This window comes from Zootoca vivipara, chromosome 8 (assembly GCF_965207765.1).
Source record: "Zootoca vivipara chromosome 8, rZooViv2.hap1.1, whole genome shotgun sequence".
Classification (NCBI taxonomy): Eukaryota; Metazoa; Chordata; class Lepidosauria; order Squamata; family Lacertidae; genus Zootoca; species Zootoca vivipara.
Window position 1 is genome coordinate 21,712,480 of NC_142591.1, and position 19,264 is coordinate 21,731,743.

At 42.6% G+C, this 19,264-nt stretch overlaps 1 protein-coding gene across 1 annotated transcript in view; it reads left to right on the forward strand.

Moving 5' to 3' along the window:
• PHLPP1 (PH domain and leucine rich repeat protein phosphatase 1) overlaps positions 1-19,264 on the forward strand; it is a 152,646-nt gene that overhangs the window by 83,466 nt on the left and 49,916 nt on the right. The window contains exons 3-4 of the mRNA XM_035125524.3: positions 4,521-4,646; positions 16,635-16,801. Of these exons, the coding sequence (XP_034981415.3) occupies positions 4,521-4,646; positions 16,635-16,801 (293 nt within the window). The remainder of the gene's footprint in view (positions 1-4,520; positions 4,647-16,634; positions 16,802-19,264) is intronic.

Sequence of the window (19,264 nt, forward strand, 5' to 3'; positions counted from 1 at the left end):
TTGATTTCCAACTCTTGAGCTGTGACCTGAGCAAGCAACTCTTTGACCCTGACGTTGAAGGGCAACAGGCAAAACACACTGCTCTGTTGACCAGACAGAGTTGGAGGATTGTTGTGTTCTTAGCATGCCTAGCCAATAACAGAGGTGTCCTGTTTTCTGCCACTGCTTTGATAACTCTGTTCTTTTCTGTGCTGAAGAGGCTCTGAGGCTTAAGCAAGCAGTTGAGTCACTAGGCTAGTTTCATCTTCAGGAACTCCTTGTGGAAGCCTGCAGCCCTCCCAGAAGTAGTTGGACTAAACACCCATGATCCCTGAGAGTTGGCCATGCTGTCTGAGGCTGATGGGAGTCCCAGCATTATCTAAGAGTGGACCACATGTTCCTTGTGCCTGCTCTAAAGTATTATAGGCATGGTAGGAGAGAGGTTGTGTTATGAGTAACTAGTGATTTCATGAACACAACCAAATTAACCTGTGAGGTCAGTGTCCCACTGTGCAGTGCATTCACCATCACAGTCATTTTTTTTTTTAATTGCTAGATAAAGAATCAAACGAGCAATTCAAATAAGTGTTTCACCTTTGCAAAATTGAATGCAAGAGCTTGCTGGCAAAATGTTGTCTTGGTTGTGCTCAGCAAAATTGGTAATCACACGTGTTCCTGTGCAAAAAGCAGTGTTGTGCAGAAAGCAGTGAGGATACTTATTTTCATTCGTTCTTTGGCTTAGTTCATTTCTTGTTACACATGCAAAGAGTTGCATATGATCACATTGTTTCTTTTTATCAAAGCAACTTTTTAGAATTCAACTATCAATTGGGTTGTGAAGCCCTGAAATACATAATGTATCTGCTGGATCCTGTGCTCTCCAGCCATTAATATTTCCCTTTATACCTCTGCACACCTTCCTTGTACACCCTCTCTGAATCTTTGGGTAGATCTTGGTTTTCAAAAGGCATGTGAAATCGTTGTTTCTGAGTAGTCGTGGCAAACTAAGTTGAGTGGGCTGCTAATGAGCAAATGGAATTATGAATTCAGAATAACAATCTTGCAAAACTAGCTGTCCAAAGGTTTGTGTTTTGATTTTTTTTGTTTTAGTCGTTTAGTCATGTCCGACTCTTTGTGACCCCATGGACCAGAGCACGCCAGGCACTCCTGTCTTGCACTGCCTCCCGCAGTTTGGTCAAACTCATGTTCGTAGCTTCGAGAACACTGTCCAACCATCTCGTCCTCTGTCGTCTCCTTCTGCCCTCCATCTTTCCCAACATCAGGGTCTTTTCCAGGGAGTCTTCTCTTCTCATGAGGTGGCCAAAGTATTGGAGCCTCAGCTTCAGGACCTGTCCTTCCAGTGAGCACCCGGGGCTGATTTCCTTCAGAATGGATAGGTTTGATCTTCTTGCAGTCCATGGGACTCTCAAGAGTCTCCTCCAGCACCATAATTCAAAAGCATCAATTCTTCGGCGATCAGCCTTCTTTATGGTCCAGCTCTCACTTCCATACATCACTACTGGGAAAACCATAGCTTTAACTATACGGACCTTTGTCGGCAAGGTGATGTCTCTGCTTTTTAAGATGCTGTCTAGGTTTGTCATTGCTTTTCTCCCAAGAAGCAGGCATATTTTAATTTCATGACTGCTGTCACAAAAAGTTCTTGTATCTTTCACCCAATTTTTAATTTTTGTATTGATTTTGGGGAAGGAAAGAAATCCAAGAATGACAGAAATAACCAATTCAATAGAACTGAACAATTCAGATGGTCCATCTTTCTCACTAGAAGCGGTCACATCCCAGTAGTAGCTCTTTTTAAATTATTTGCGTGAATAAAATTTATTAAAAGTTTTAGCAGGGACTGCAAGGCAGCCCAAACTGGCAAATTAATTGTACTTTGTATGCTTCAGTGTGTAAACAGCAACCCGTACTGAAAGGATATAATGCATGAGTCAATTTACATGTGTTTAATCTGATTTAGACCGATGGACTTAGAATGAGATTTAACACAGCAACCTTAATGGACATTAAATCACTGTGTTAAATAGTAGCATTTTGTTATTACTAGTCTGTATTCTCTACATCTGGCTTAACAACTTCCAATCTTTGGTCACATGTCCTTCCTTCTCCTCACATACCCTTGCATATGCTTTCTAGGATTATTATTATTATTATTATTATTACCCCACACCCATCTGTCTGGGTTTTCCCAGCCACTGTGAGCAGTTCCCAGCAAATATAAAACATAATAAAACATTAAAAACTTCCCTATACAGGATTGAGTTCAGATGTGTTCTAAATGTTGTATAGTTATTTGTTTCCTTGAAACCTGATGAGAGAGCATTCCACAGGGCGGGTGCCACTACCAAGAAGGCCCTCTGCTTGGTTTCCTGTAACTTCACTTCTCGCAGCGAGGGAACTGCCAAGATATCTGATTATTTTGTATCCACAGACACGTGAATTCACCCCCCCCTTTCTGCCACCAAGGAGAACAAATCTGCCCCCACAGACCCTTGTGTTTAGTGTTTCTTTCACTCTCTCTGTAATAAATCTACTTGTTACAATAGTCTTTCCCTCCCAGAAGCAACCAGCAATGTGTGCAAGCTCATACAGAATGACATGGCATAACTTGAGTTGTGGGTGTGTGGAGGGGAAGACTCTGTATGGAACAGCTGTTTTTGGGAGGCAGTCCATGTTCTTTGAAATGTGTAGATATGCCCTGACACTTCACAGTGTGTGGAGCTCTGCGATTTGTCAAAACAGTCCCTCATAGTTATGGGTAGATTTAAATTGCTTTAGTTGGGTACACATTGCATTTGAGTCTTTCCTGGAAATTATTGGGGTTTTTTTTGTTTTAAAAAAATGGTTCTAGTCTTACGAGACGTAGGAAGCAAACTCTTACTTGCAGGAAACCTTGTTCATTTAAACAAATGCTTTAAGAGAGGATTGAGCTCTGTTTTTATGCAGTTTTGGAAACTAGGGGGAAATCTAAAAATAAAAAGTGCTTTCAGGAGTATTTAATGTATTTTGTAAAGGCACTTAAAAGCACCAACTAAACATTTCGTTGAGATTTTTCTGCAACAGATTTATCAGCATTCCCCCCCACCCCCGTACATTAGCAGCACACACTCTACTTCATGCACCTCAGCAGTTTTGCATATCGGCTGCTCTGTTTCCCTCCAAGAAGGGTGTGGTGAGTCTTAGAGGCAGAAGTGGTGTTGACAACTTGTTAAAATATCTTGCTGTAAAGCTGAAATGAGGTATTAAGAACTGTGACCTTGCACTTTCAGACCCAATTGGCCTCTGAATACAGGGGTCGGCAACCTAAGGCCCCTGGGCCGGTAGCGGCCTATGGGGCTTGTCTAACTGGCCCATGGCGACCCCTGCCGTCCGCTCTTACCGGCGCAGTGCGGGGACTGACTTCTGGGTTGATGGCACCTGTGCGCCTGTGCACGGGCGCTCCTCTGACCCGGAGGTGCACCGGAAATAGCGTGTGCGCTTGCATGTGGGACAGAGAAGCTCCTGTGGGCATGCGTACATGCTATTTCCAGTGCACTTCCGGGCCGGAGGAGCGCCGGAAATAGCATGTGGGCACGTGAACGGGCACTCCTCTGGCCCGGAAAAGCATGTGTGTGCACACGCTCCGGCCCATTGACGGATGGAGTGTCGGCCAGCCCATCCTCAGATAAGGTTGCCAACCTCTGTCCTAATACTTCCTGGTTGATAGAGGCATCTAGGTTGACAGTGTAATCCTTTGAGGGTTTACCCAAAAGGAAGTCCCATTGTATTTAAGTGGGGTTAATTCCAGGTAAATATGGATAGCATTGCAGCCTGCGTGGCATCAAACATTTTTGCATAATTCTGTGGATCTTGAAAACTCATTTATCCTTAACAAGTCCAAATGAATGTAGTCTGAATGATTTAGGATGGCGTTCTTGGCTTACTTTGGCCTCAACAACACAGCCACTCTGGGAACTGTGTAATGTTAAATGTTGTACACATTGCTTTTCTGGCATGCTGGAAGTCTTTGAGCCTTTTTTTGAGTCTTGATTGGGTTGGGTGCAAAGCAGCTCTGGTCCCTCAGGAGTGAGGATTTCTGCTTCTACGATGGGACTCCACCTCCCTCACTCTGTGCACCCCCTAAATCTCTTCTTTGAGGTTCCCCTAACCCTCTGGAGCAGATCTGGGGAGGAGGACAGGGGGAGAAGATTGGGGGGAAGTCCCGTTGCACAGATGTAAATCCTTGCAGTGGCAGGATCCTTTAGTTTAGCACCGCTGCTGGTTAATTCAGAGGCTCGGCTTCCATCTTTAAAAAAGCATTGTTAGTATTTACATATTGCTTTCATTTCGAAAAGAAAAGTCAAGGTGGTTCACAAGCAAAAGCCAACAACAAAATAGCAAGCATAAAACCAATCTACAGTATTAAAAATATAACTACCCCTAATTGAAATACACAGCAAAGCAATTTAATAAAAAATAGTTGAATATATTCATATTGGGTTTAAAAGAAAATCATTTTTTTTCTCCCCCTAAAAATGCAGGTTGAAGAAGTTAAAAAGCACCAGCACTGTTTAGCATTTAGCTCTTCTGGACCTCAGAGCCAGAGTTACTACATCTGTTTCGACACTTTCACTGAGTACTTGCGGTGGCTACGGCAAGCTTCAAAGGTAAGGCGAGCTTTGGACTCTTCCGGTTATACTGAATACGCAGTATATTATATAAAAACTATTGACAAAATGGGCATGACACGGGCAATTCCAAGTGTACGTTGACCAGCACTATTATCCTCCTATTACAGGCAGCAGGTGGGGGCTGATAGACAATTGCTGCTTTAAGGCTACCCTGGAGGGATATGGTGGAAGGACTTTCCAGCTCATGCTCTTAACTGCTGTACCACTTCAGCTTATTCCAGCCAGGCAGCAATTTGTATGTGCAGCTCTGACTGTAGTAATCACTCCCCGCCCCCCATGGGGAATGATTGGTTCTTCTTTATTGCCACTGCCACCACAAATTTCATAAAATTTACATAGGTCCAGGCCAAATGCTCTAAGTCAGTGGTTCCCAATTGGTGGTCCGTGGACCCCGGATGGTCTGTGGCACCATTCACATATCAAAAACTATCATACAGTTATCAAAATTTTCAAAAGTAACGGGACCATGGCTTGTTTTTTTTTTTTTTTTTGAAAAACAGCACTTAGCTACTTTGGAACCACTGCTCTAAATTGTTTTTAATGTTGTATTTTAAATTGTTGCAATCCGCCCTGGGACTGCAGTTGTTCATTTTTTATATTATTATTATTATTATTATTATTATTATTATTATTATTATTATTATTATTATTAGAAGCAGTAGCAAATGGAGTACCACACTCTCACAAACATGAACTTTAGGTGGTCATCATTCTGTTTATTTGCATATTTATAATTGGCATTTTTATCGAAACATTTCAAGGCGGTGTATAACATATGAGGACAAAGTCAGCACAAAAACATCACTGGGATTGTTCCATACAAGTTTCACCCACACGGAGTGGTTCCCCCCCCCCCCCGTTGGAATGTGCCATTGATGCTTCCTGTTTGCTTGGAAGGAAGGCAGAGAGGGTTTTATGAGTGGGCGTACCAGCCTACAGTGTTAAAAAGTAAAATTTGCATTTCCTGTTGTGCCCACTTTTGCTACTGCCCCCCACCACCACTGGGCACGTGGCCTCCGAAAAGTTGTCCAGAAGGGCATGTGGCCCTCGGTTTGAACTGGGTCACATTCTGTGCCCATCGTGGCTTCAACTTTTGATTCCAGGGGTAAGGGAAACAATTTCTGGATGTGAGGCGCGTTGTGATTAAACACTCATATAATTTTCCATGACACATTGTTGATAGTGATTGTAATCAAGAGGATTACAGTTGACTGTTCAAGACTGTTTCAATGCGAAATAGGCTTGTACATGTGAAAACGTATTGGTGCTCTCTCTCTCTCTCTCTCTCTCTCTCTCTCTCTCTCTCTCTCTCTCTCTCTCTCTCTCTCACACACACACACACACACACACACACGCACACGCACGCACACACACACACACACACACACTCCCAGAACCTTAGTGGTGGCAGCTGTCTTAATGTGACATTTGTGTGGCCTGTGTATCCTTTGTTTTCCCATCTTCCTCTCTCACCTTGCCCACCTGCTGTATTTTCTTTGCAAAATGAACAAGTAGAAGTAGTACCAGGTGGGAGCACCTCAGCCACACATGAGACCCCCCCTTCGGTTTCCCCCTCCCCTCACTGTCGTGTTCAACTTGATTGTAATTGTGTGCTCCAAAATGAAAGTGGCTCATTAGTTCTGGTGATCCTCTTTCTGGGAGAGCAGTTGTCTCCTTCTTTCCAACAGCTTGTCTTTGAAATTAAGGCAGATCTAAATTAGAGTGAAGCAGCATAAAAATAATAAAAGTATAGAAGTATGGGGAAGATTGAGTGAAGAAGGAAAAATTACTAATTGCATGAGATTACTGTGTACCACCCTGTGCTGTGCCTTCTCTTACTCTTTTGTTCAGCTGCATTGGGAAAGTTGCCAGTGTAAGCTCAAATCTCCATGCAGTCGCAGCTGACATCTTTTCTTTGCATGCTTATGCCATATAAACTTGCTCACCACAACAGAGCCCAGAATTTGGCAAAACCATGGAAGCCAATTCACTTGTGCTTCCCACAAATTCTGTTGGATTGTGTGGTGACCGTGTGACTTGACATTTTAAGACAAATGACTTGATAGGATCAAAATTTGTGTGGTTCATTGGGTTTGTAGTGGGTGTCTAAGTTGTAAGCAGAAAGAGGAGGAGAAAAGGGAGTCTGTCTAGTAATTCTGTTCAGTCTCTTGCCCCATGATTTTTTTTCTTTTTGTGATGGGTGAATAGAGAGTGAATACAGACAGCGGTAACTTACTACAGTGTGCATTCAACTACTTGGAAACCCTCCATTCCTGCTACAGTATTGAGACAGTGTTGACCTACCATGTTTCTCCAAAAATAAGCCATACCCCGGAAATAAGCCATACCCCGGAAATAAGCCATAGTGATGGGCAGTTTAACCTTGTAGGTTAAACTGTACCATACTTAATAAAAAAATAAGACATCCCCTGAAAATAAGCCACCGTGTGTTTTTTTTGAGTAAAAAGAAATGTAAGACAGTGTCTTATTTTTGGAGAATCACGGTATTTATACAGGGCCTGGAAGTTATATGGGGTTCTGGGAGTGCATAGGAAGTGCACAGCAATAATGAGTCGTCTGCAGCCACCTAACACATTCCCGAGAGAGATGGGAATTCATTCAGCAATTTGTCGGCGAGTACAAGACAAGACACCCCAGTGCCCTCTAAATCTCTCTTTCTGCTCACCTTTAGGGAAGATCACAGGAACCACTTCTTGCCCTGTTGTTGAACAGCACTGGGATCCCTAATGTGTAGTGAAGTGGTAGCCCTAATAACTTGTGGTCGTTGACTGTGGATGAGGATGGTTGCTCGTTATTCCTCTTCATAATTTATTTTATTACTTGCTTTGAGATATATTTATTTCATCTTTGTTCCATAATTTTACATACCTCTTGATTGTACATCAGTGGTTAACACTATGCTCACCTTCAGTGCTGTTTTTCTAGAAAAAATGGTGCTGGAACTCAACACTGACGCCTCCCTTGTCCTCTTCCAATGGCAATGGTGCCCACCTGAGAGGAGGTGGAACTGGAGAAAAAGCCCTGCTCACCTTCATTTTCCTCATAAGAAGGTTCCCTGCCTTCCTCTTACCTAGTGCTCAAATATTATACGCAGGCCCATGTATTGTATACATGAGTTGAGATGCATTAGGGGGGACGAATGAAACTTAAGAAGGTGAGCAAGTTGCCACGATTGCGACTGACGTATCTTTGTGGTTCGTGGCTTTGGTATTCGCAAATGCGTCCTGTTCTAGAATCCATCCCTTTGTGTAAATTTGCATTTGTGTTGTAAGTGAATACATTTTAGTGATTGAAAGTCTTTCCCACCCCACCAGTTCCTTTTCTTGCTAAATATATATGTAGACAGCTATTGGACTGTGTAAAGAAACGTTGAGATTTGTGTGTAGTTGTGTCATCTCTAAAATTTGCTTTTTAATAAACGCTTGGACATGGGGAGAAAATGTCATTTGTGTTTGGGAAAAAAAGTCATTTGGGTGGGTGGGGGGAAGGTATCTAGACCTGGATTGCCATTTCCTTGATCAGAGTGGGGAATTGTATGACCAGATATTGCTGGACTCCAGCTGCAATCAACCCCAACCAGTATGGTCAAGAATTAGAGATAATGGGGTTTGTAGTGCAACAAAATCAAGAGGGCTGAAGCTGCCCCAATCCGGTTCTACATGCATGTATGTATTCACATCTATATGCAGGACTAGAACAGGATTATTTTATAGTCCCTCTTCATGTGTTAATTGTGTGAAGGGGCTCCACATGATTAAAAGGGCAGTGAAGCTGTGCCGTTGCCTGTGGTTGCAAGATTGACTTACCACGTGTTTAGGATGGACGTCTGAAAAGGGGAAGCCTGCATTCATAGACCTCTGTGGGGGCTGGAATCCTGAAATCATTATTTCCCTAGTTTGGTGCGACAGTCTTATTGAAGATAGATCAGAGTTTCTTTTGCAGAACTTTGAGGAGAACGCTTTGGAACTTAAAAGAAAAGAAATGCTCTTGGAGCTATGTTGCTCTTTGAACACCATATGCCTGGTCATATTTACCAGAATAGATTGACCAATGGCAGGATCAGAGTGAACATAACATTGCAGTTGTGGTGTTTTAAGCAGCAACAGAAAACACCTTATGGTATGCAGACCACCTGTTCCTTATAGGATGTCACTGGCAAGTTCATGTAATGGATTCTTGTGACTCAGTCTGACCCCGGTGTTACCCTCCCCTAAGGCTTTATCCTACAGATATTTAAATGAGGTTCCACTTGTAGATTCCTAATTTTAAAATTGAATTTTAACATTGTATTTAATCTGTATTTTAATTGAATTGTTTCTTTTATGCTTGCTTTGATATTCTTGTTGTTAGCCGCCCTAACAAGGGTATAATACATACATGCATGTAGAACTGGGAAGGGCGGGGTATAAATAAAATTATTATTATTATTATTATTATTATTATTATTATTATTATTATTATTACTCTGAACACTTCTTTATACTCAAGACAACTGATGGGTGCTCTTTATGTGGTCACTCAGGGCTGAGTCAACCAAGGATGAACGCTGATTCATAAGTTATCTGCAGCCATGTGAGGGCTATTTCTCTGTGGGTGCTTTCCATGCTGTTCCAGTCATATTTTGAAACAACATCATGCATAGCCTATGGGCAATGACATGGTTTTGGTGCTTGTGAGTTGTCCTCCTACCTTCTGACTGGGCAAGCTTTGGATAGTATGGAGCTATGCTGAAGGCATGCCCTGCCCATAGGATTCCTGGATCTAAAGGGTATTGAGGTCCCCATAGGGAAGTGACTCCATCCTTGGTTGAAAGCAGTGAATGGTGAATCTCTTACTACTGAGAGATGCATTTCCACCCTCCCAGCTTTTAACAAGCTCCGTGATGGGGCACACGGATTAGAAACTGAAGGGCCTTTACATGCCTGTTTCTCCAGCCAAACTGCCATTGATGTAATAATCGTTTGGTTCTTGCTACATACAATTTATATATATTCCTTACATTGCGCAAACATGCTGCCTTCAAACAGCGCAGTGCTTTTTTTTTTTTTTGCTTCATGTTCACTTGCAACAGGGATGGGACTTTGCTTGTGCTATCTGCAGATAATCAAGGTTAAGGGGACAGTGAACTTTCATCTCGGCAAATTTATTGGGAACACATGAACAATTCTTTTGCGGGAGAGAAAAGGTTCACCTTCATGCCTGAGAATATCAATAGGTTGTAATTTGAGGAAAGCCCACCCAAGGGTAAAACATTTCACAGTTGGGCAGGGGTGCAGACCATAAAAATGACCATAGGTTAAATGAATAACCCTTCTAGTTTGTTAAAGAAAGTACTGAGGGGGAGGTCACTGGGATAATAGCTGATGGGACCAATTTGAGGATTTCCCTTTGCATTGCATGCATGTGATTGACATCTGTCAAGTTTAGCAGTAGGCTACATGCCACAACTGGATTTCCTCCTCCTATAACAGACACCATGGCCAGTAGAGGCATCATCATCATCATCTTCTCCTTCTTCTTCTTCTTCTTCTTCTTCTTTCTTCTTCTTCTTCTTCTTCTTCTTCTTCTTCTTCTTCTTCTTCTTCTTCTTCTTCTTCTTCTTCTTCTTCTTCTTCTTCTCCTCCTCCTCCTCCTCCTCCTCCTCCTCCTCCTCCTCCTCCTCCTCCTCCTCCTCCTCCTCCTCCTCTTCTTTGCAATGGACTAAGACAATTTCTCCCCCATATTGAAGCTCTGTTACTAACAAGGGGTTTCTTGGAGGGTATGTGTCCTCTGTCAAACCATTAACTGATAGTACAAAATGTTGGAAGTCTTCAGGTCTTTCTTTCTCCTAAATTAGACACTGTTTTTTTATTGGGGAGCCTGATACAGGGAGACAAAGTAGGGACTGAATGATGTGATTTTTGTGGCCATTTCCCTGGCTATTTAGGTAAAAAGAATATAATGTGAGATACAATTCCTTAATTGTAACATTTGCTTTTACAAGACTTGACAGGTTCTGGTTTGATGAAGCAAGGTCATGCATATGTTCCTGTCAACTTGTAATTTTCTGCTCGGTTAGATTTTATATATGTTTTCTTAAAGGAATGCTGACAGGAAACCCACATACCTTCATTTGACAGTTCAAACAATTTTTTTATTTAGCCTACGTAGTTTAAACCTGTGGGATCAAATCTGTTCCCACCACAACTTTGTGTCGGGGAATGTCCTACAATTGCTTGACTCAAAGAGGTGTGAGTTCAGTTTTCCACTTGGCCACAAATTCAGGTAGTGATTGTTAAAATGGGATAGCTTCTGTGTAGTCCACCCTGAGTTTCCTGGTGGGAGGGCAAGCTGCAGGACCATAGCACATTGTTTTTATCAGGGATGGGGAACCTGAATCTCTTCAGGCATTGATAAGACTCCCTTTGTCAGCATGGCCAGTGGTCAGAAATAATGGGAGTTGGAGTCCGAGAACACGACTTGTAGAATCTTTAACAACAGAGGCAGGGTCTAGAAATGGCACTTTTTGCAAATGGTACTTTCTAGGTCTTCGTTTTTGTGGACCATGTTATTGGATGCATTGGCTTCAAACTGTGTTTCTGAAGGAGGCAGGTTTTTTAAAAATTAAAAGTTCACAGAATTACAGGGGTTCAAATGGGCACCTAAGGGTCGTTTTGACCAACCCCCTGCAATGCAGGAATCTTTTTCCCACTGTGGACTCGAACCCATGGCCCTGAGCTTAAGAGTCTCATGCTCTACCAACTGAACTCTAAACCTTCTTCTCTCACCACCACCTTTATTGTTCTGGAAAGATGAAGTGTGCCCCACATACCTGTCCCGTTTTGGTGCTTCTACATGCCATATACAAAGAAACTTGGATTTGTCACATGAGATTTATGACTAGAGATGGAGTTACTTCTGTGCTGGCGGGATAGCTTTTAGTTTGCCACCATCCTCAAAAGAATTCTTGGTACCCAGAAATTATCTAGAGAGGATGTGGTTATGACTTTGTCTTTCTGTGGGTGAACAGCAAGTGGTTTTCAAATAATGATGATTTACAAGACTCTGCACTTAAGAGTGCAAGCTAGCAATAGAACATGCTTGAATTGCTTCCTCTTTCAGCTATCAGGATTGCATGGCATTTCTTGCTTTCTTGAATTCCTCTTTACTTCTCATACTGAATTTACTGGCATTATTTTATTAGGAATGGCACTCTCTTGAGACCCACAAAGTTGCCAGTGCTCCACCCAGATGCTCATAATATGCAGATTTCCCATAGTTTTAGAAATACACCTTAAGGCCACCGTGATTGGCAATGTTGCACCCGCTTGGAAATAGCTGAGCTGCTCCAAAGTGGTTGTGGAGGCAGGAGGACTCTCCCCGTGCCCCCATGAAAAGGTACCGCTCAAAGTTTGGCGTTGTTACCAGTAGGGCCATAAGTCATCTCTTTTTGCTCTGACCAAGATTCCCTGCCCATCCATTTTTTTATTTTTTAAAATAGGCTTTAATCAATGGCTTGTTCTGAGGGGGTAGCCTGTTTTTGTACATTTGTGTGAGTTGGAAGGGACTCAAAGGGTCATCTAGTCCAACCCCCTGCAATGCAGGAATCTCAACTAAAGCATCCATGACAGATGGCCATCCAACGTCTGCTTAAAAACCTCCTAGGAAGGAGAGTCCACAGCCTCCCAAGGGAGTTCGTTCCACTGCCAAACAGCTCTTACCACCAGAAAGTTTTTTCTGATGTTCAGCTGGAACATTGCTTGAGTTTCATTTGTTTTATGTTATGTGTAAATGCATTTCCTGTTTGGAATAGAATTGGGGGCGGGGGGGCTGAAAATTCCCAGTTTTTCCTCCTGTTGGCCAGTATTTTGCTATGCCAATGACAGATTTCCAAATAGGCGCATGGGTCCAAAAACCAAGCAAGTTCATTTGTTAGATTAACTGTTTTTGAACCCTTCTTTATCTATTCAAAAGTGTTGTCTGCTTAGGGAGCACTTTTAAAACAAACAAACACAAACAAACAAACAAATGGCAGTGCTTACCAAAAACAAGGGATGGCAGGTACCATTTTTAGGAGAAGGGTTTAAGGTGTCTGCTGCAACATATGGCAGTCCCAGCCTTCCTCAAGCTGGTGCCCTCCAAGCGTTTTTTTATTACAGCTCCTATCACCCCATCCATTGACCGTGCTGCCTAGTTGTAGTCCAAAACGCTTTCTCTCTCCCTTAATAAGAATATAAGAAGTGCCCTGTTGGATCAAGCCAAAAGCACATCTAGTCTATCAGATAGCAAAAGATGCCCATGTGATGTCTGAAAGCAGGACCCTGGGTACAGCACCACACTCGCCACTTGTGACTCGCAGCAACTGGTATTCCAGAAGCATTGTGTCTCCAACCCTTCGAAACTATTGCTTTATTCATATGCAAATATATGCAGATTTAATCAATTAGCGCCAGAGTGATTAATAGACTAAGATCATCCTAGTTGATTATTTTTTCAAAAAAAACTTCAATCATTGAAATGCCAATTCCTTAAATGCTAGTTCACACACCCTCCAATGTTTTGTTGGCTAGCAAAGAAGATTCACATTTCCTATTTCATGTATGGCAATTCCTGCCCGTGTTAAAACTGTAGTGGCTTCTATGTAGGGTTTTCAGCTGCTGCCTTCTGAGTGATACACGAATAGTATATACTAGTTACAGGTAGGTAGCCGTGCTGGTCTGAGTCGAAGCAAAATAAGGAAATTCCTTCAGTAGCACCTTAAAGACCAACTAAGTTTATATTTTGGTATGAGCTTTCGTGTGCATGCACACTTCTTCAGATACACCTGAAGAATACACCTTCAGATACACCTTCAGATGTATCTGAAGAAGTGTGCATGCACACGAAAGCTCATACCAAAATATAAACTTAGTTGGTCTTTAAGGTGCTACTGACAGTATATACTAGCTTTGTATAGAGCAAAGTATCGTTGACGGTGGTTGAACATGTGCGCAGCTTTTGAAAAGTGCAACATGAATTATTTTATTTTTCTTATTTATTTATTGAATTTCGTATACCACCCTATACCCGGAGGTCTCAGGGCGGTTCACAGAAAAGATCAACATAAAAACAACAATATATATAATCAAAATAAAAACAACAACCCAATAATAACCCCACCCCAAATTAATGCTCAACTGTGTTGCATGTGCAATCACACGTTTTGATTTCCCATGCATATGCCGCTGTGGATTTGAGATTATGGCCCATGCAACAACCTGCTCATAGTTTGAATGGTAATTCCAACATGAAATTATTCCAATTACCAAAGTAAATTACGTTGCCAGAGTGCTAACTTGAGAAGCAGTTCTGAGATGACCTTTGCGGTATAACAGTTGGCATTGTGAGTAGGAGAGTTCCTAGTTGGAAAATGGACCCGGAGAGTTTGTAAATTCACGGGATGCTTTTCACACATAGCGCTTAAAGCACTATTTTCACATAACTATCTCTTTGCCAAATGGAAAATGTGCATTGGCTGGAACATGTATTTGACTTGAAAGGGGCAGCATCTTCTGCTTTCTAACCTTTGTTCTGTTTTGGTTTTTATCTTGCTTCCCAGTCCCAGTTGGGACCATCATCTCACAACATTCATTCATACACTCAAATGGGGCCTTTTTAGTGTGTGATGTGTGAAAATTCTCTATACTGGTGGGAATGTCCTTCAGAAATTTGAATCTTTGTTCTTGCTTGCTTGCTTTTTCCTTGGAGCTAAAATGAGAACAGCTTTCCTTTCATCAATCACTCCATAAATCGGTAGAAGTGTCCCACCTCCCTACCTCAGTAACTTGAAAGCTTACGTAGTGCAGTGTAAGTCGCTGAGAGCCAGGAAGAATCTGGTTCCCATCTCTCCTGAGTCATGAATTCCTTGGCCCTGTTCTGAAATAAGTATGATTTATCAGACCAGGATTACAGTACGTTTCCGAGCACAATTCAAAGTGTTGGTGCTGACCTTTAAAGCCCTAAACGGCCTTGGTCCAGTATACCTGAAGGAGTGTCTCCACCCCCATCATTCTGCCCGGACACTGAGGTCCAGTGCCAAGGGCCTTCTGGCGGTTCCCTCACTGCGAGAAGCCAAGTTGCAGGGAACCAGGCAAGAGTGCCTTCTCAGTAGTGGCACCCACCCTGTGGAATGCCTTCCCATCAGATGTCAAAGAGAAAAACAACTTCCAGACTTTTAGAAGACATCTGAAGGCAGCCCTGTTTAGGGAAGCTTTTAATGTTTAACAGACCATTATATTTTAATATTTTGTTGGAAGCCACCCAGAGTGGCTGGGGAAATCCAATCAGATGGGTGCGGTATAAATAACAAATTATTTATTTATTTATTTATTTATTTATTTATTTATTTATTTATTAGACAGGCCTGAAGCAAGCCATCACCTCTCTTCTGAGACCCTCCTTTAAAGTGTGGGAATACTAAGGTTGACCTGCTATCTATTGTGAGAATTACCAAGATAAAGCATATGACAGTGCTTGAAATGCCCTATATTTGAACCCAGTGTTCCTATGACCATGCCTCTCTAACTTGGGCAGCTTGGATTAAGTTTTCTCTTCTCGGGAATCTTTGTCAAGCCTCAAACTCAGGCAGCCTCTCTCACTGCCAATGTTCAGCCATTAAGTTCTCCAGAGCAATGAACTCCTGCCTCTTTTCCCTGGGTACAGCTTGCAAAGCCATTAGTATTACTTCGCCTTTTCATTTCTGTCCAATTTAGATGATTCGTTTGATTATATTCATGGCTGAGGTTTTAAAAAGCCGCCGCAGTAAAAACATCAAGTGAGCAGCATGGCTTTATTTGGTGCTGGAATGAATAGCTGAAAGATCTGTATAACCTTGCGATGGGGGCAAGCATGGTGGGCTATCTTTTCCTGCCTTTGTTTCCTTTTCACCCCGTCAAGACATACTCTGCTGACCTTCCCAAAATAGCCTTTTTCTCTGGATCAGTATTTGCATTACGCACAGAGAATGGAATCCCTGTATCCTAATTTATATAGGCGTCCAGCAATTAGCAAGTTCACCAGCTAGTATGTGAAGATTCTGTTATTTTGCCCCGAATATTCCCTCTTCACCAAGTTTCTCTTTCATCCTGAGAGACAGGCTAGAAATCTAAAATAATGATATTTGGGGGAAGGGAAGAAAAAGGGGGAAGTACACCTTTCCTGACTCTGCATTCTTCCTTCTCTAATTTTTAAAGCAGAATTTTCCAACCTGTAGGTCACATACCCTGGGCAAGTAGGTCGTGGGCTTTATAAATAAACAGAATGATGATTTCTTTGAACAGATGTGATGTGCTGGTATGATGGACAACTCTTATACTATGCCAACAAAATTTTTGAACACTTTGTTGAAACTTGTAACCGAATATCAGAAAAGCCTGAGTCTTGCTCTCTGACCGATGATGGCAGATTCAGGGATGGTTTGCCCCAAGGTGCAGGCAGTTGTTTTGAGTGATTCTTGCAGCTTTGCCTCTGATGCACAGGCACTCTGGCATCTTTCAACAAATTCCACATTAATAGGAGAGTTGCGCAAATTTTTGCTTGAATGTGCATAGGCAAAATTGCAGCTAAAACGCAAGCTAAAATTGATGGGTCGTAATAGTAAATAAATTTGGACTTGTGGGTTGCCATAACTAAAAGGTTGGGAGCCATTGGTTTAGAGGGCTCTCCAGCGCCCTGGGGGCATGTTTTTGCAAAACATGCTGTATTTGTGATGCATGAATTGGGATGACCAATTACTACATTCATGGGCTTACCACACATATAATGACTGACTGACTGACTCACTCACTCACTCACTCACTCCCATAAACAGGTATTCCATTAAGACATAGCAGACAACACTACAACAGGAAGTGCCCCGGGTCAAGCAAGAAGCCAAATGCTCGTGTTTCGTTGATTTTAATGTTGTGGTTCCTTGTTTCATTGTAGATTGCATCGCAGCGAATAAGCTCAGTGGATCTCTCATGTTGCAGCCTGGAGGATCTCCCTGCCAACCTCTTCTATAGCCAGGACCTCACTCATCTCAATTTGAAGCAAAACTTCCTAAGGCTGAACCCTAGCCCATCCACAGCCAGGGGACTGAACGAGCTGCAAAGGTACATTAATAACAGCTAAAAAAAACAAAAACAAATTTGTGTTCCCATTTTTTCACTGTTGTCTAGAATGGATTTAATCAGCTCCTCAAAAGCTTCCAGCTTTGTTCCCTTCCGAGATTCCGCGGGACCTAATTAGGCATCCCCAACTGTCATTCAAAAGAGCCTCACCCAATTTTTACATAACACAATGGTGTCGTGGGAATTCACTGATGCAAGAGTATCTTAACCGTGGGTGCGTTCCTCTATGGGTACAGGGCCTTGCCAAAAGTGGGTGGAAACTGGGAAGAATCTTCCCTAGAGGTGCATGATTTCAACACTATTGTAAAGAAAATGACAAATTGTTGCTGGCCCACATAATTTTTTTTTGTCCTAGCCTGCTTGGCTTGTTGGTCATTTCTGACAGTTTGCAAGAGAGAAAGAACCAACTCTCTTCCCGTTTAAAAGACATGCTTCCCTGGTGGTCTCTTTTGAAGACAGTTCTTCCATATCACAGTTTTCCCAGGCGAACGGTTAGTTCCAACTCTGAGTGTACTGTCAATAACCCAATTTAACACCCACCAACACAATAATATAAAACGGGAGCAGATGACTGAAGCAACCTGTCAAAACTCTGTTGAAACTTAAAGTGTGCAGCATTTGGTTCAAATATTATACTTTGCCCTCTCCTGCCGTCATACAAGGAGACAACTGTTACACAGCTATGCATATTTGGTTGTGATGGATGGAGAGAGAGAGTTATTTGGTTAAAAGCATCAGCGACACATTGGGGCGGTGAAAAAGTTCCAACGCTGTGAGGGGGCATTGCCATTCCTCACGCCCGCCTCCAAATGTCTCACCACTGGTTAAAAGAGAACATAAAGGGAAGAAGGCATTTCATAACATTGCTTGGGTTGGTGGCCAAAGAAAGTAAAAATGCTACGAAGAGTTGTGCTTTCATCCTTTGTCTGACTTGGAGATATTTACATGATGAGATAGCAGCTGGTATGCTTGAAGTCAGGAGGTCCAAAAACCGACCGGCATGTACCAAAATATAGCATGCAGAATAAACACAGGTGCATATATTGTCTATAAGTGTGCAATCCAGGTACTCAAATGTACTGCTACTAACATTATTCTTTATGTGATACAGCCACAAGCAAATCTCAATCCAGCATAGTATGGTTTTGCTTATGGATTTGTTTCAATTTAACAAATACGTTTCCTCGATAATGGTGAACTTGGGTGCTTGGGTGTTGACAGGATTAGAGGCAAAAGCCTTAGCAAAAGCCATGACTCCCCAATAACTACAGAATGCTGAGGGTCCTTTTAGGAAAAAGATCAGAAACTGGGGTGGGGAGGAGGAAGAGTGAAATTGCCTCTTAGGGGCTCAATACAGTCATACCTTGGGTTACAGCAGCTTCAGGTTGTGTCTTTTCAGGTTGTGCTCCACGCCGAATCCAAAAGCATGCGCAGAAACACCGAATCGCAACCCGTGCGCACGCAGACGCAGGTTGCGAACGTGCCTCCCGCACGGATCACGTTTGCAACCCGAGCGTCGACTGTATCACCTTATAGGAGGGCAGGTCTGGCTAGCTGAGCAGCAGTACTTTGGTTGGGTATAAATCACAAGCCCATTTGATCTTATATCTCCTGCCACACCCCCACCGGTCGACTACAAGGTTCTTGCGGCAATTACCAGCAATTAAAACAAATAAGAGTGACAGTAAAAAACAAAAACCTGGCAAGATTCGAAGAAAGAACAGCCACTAAACCAGCAGCTGCTCCATCAAACAAAACACCTTCATGAACAGAGATGGGCCTTTGACCTCCCCAAATGTGACCCGGCAGAATTCCATTGGGAATTCTCAGTATAATTCTGAGTGATTCTCAGAACTATCGGTTTCCAGTGGCTTCATTCAACGATAACCGTCGTGTCTTGTCACTCGCTGGTTATCGGGTGCCGGTTTGTGCTGTGGCTGCTTATCAGCAAAAATTCCTTTCCCTTTTTTTCCAAGGAAGGGGTGTGTTGAGCAGTCTGTTCTGGCTGGAGTATGTAATCGGTTAGTGTATAAAATATCCCCCAGAGCCGGCATTCTCTGACCTTTCCCCTTATGAAGCCAGGAGGGAGCCTGCTTTGCTGTGATATTCATGGTTTAACTCTAAGACCTTGTGTCTTCCCTGTACAAGCGGAGGACGCCTCCTGTGAAATGTACACTGGGGAGTTTATCACCCCTGTATGTGCTTGACAGTATTTCCGAGAACCAGTTTGCACCAAAACCATAAAAGGGTGGTGTCTGCCGTCTGAAATACTGAAGTACCACTGCCAGTCAGTGTAAAGTAGAAGATAGTGACCTAAAGGTACCGTGTTTCCCCTTTTTTAATACGTAGTCAGAAAGTAAGCCATGGGAGGGTTTTTCTAGAAGTAAGATAAGTAAGACGTACCCCGAAAGTAAGCCACCATTGTTCCTGTCACCTCCTCAGCCC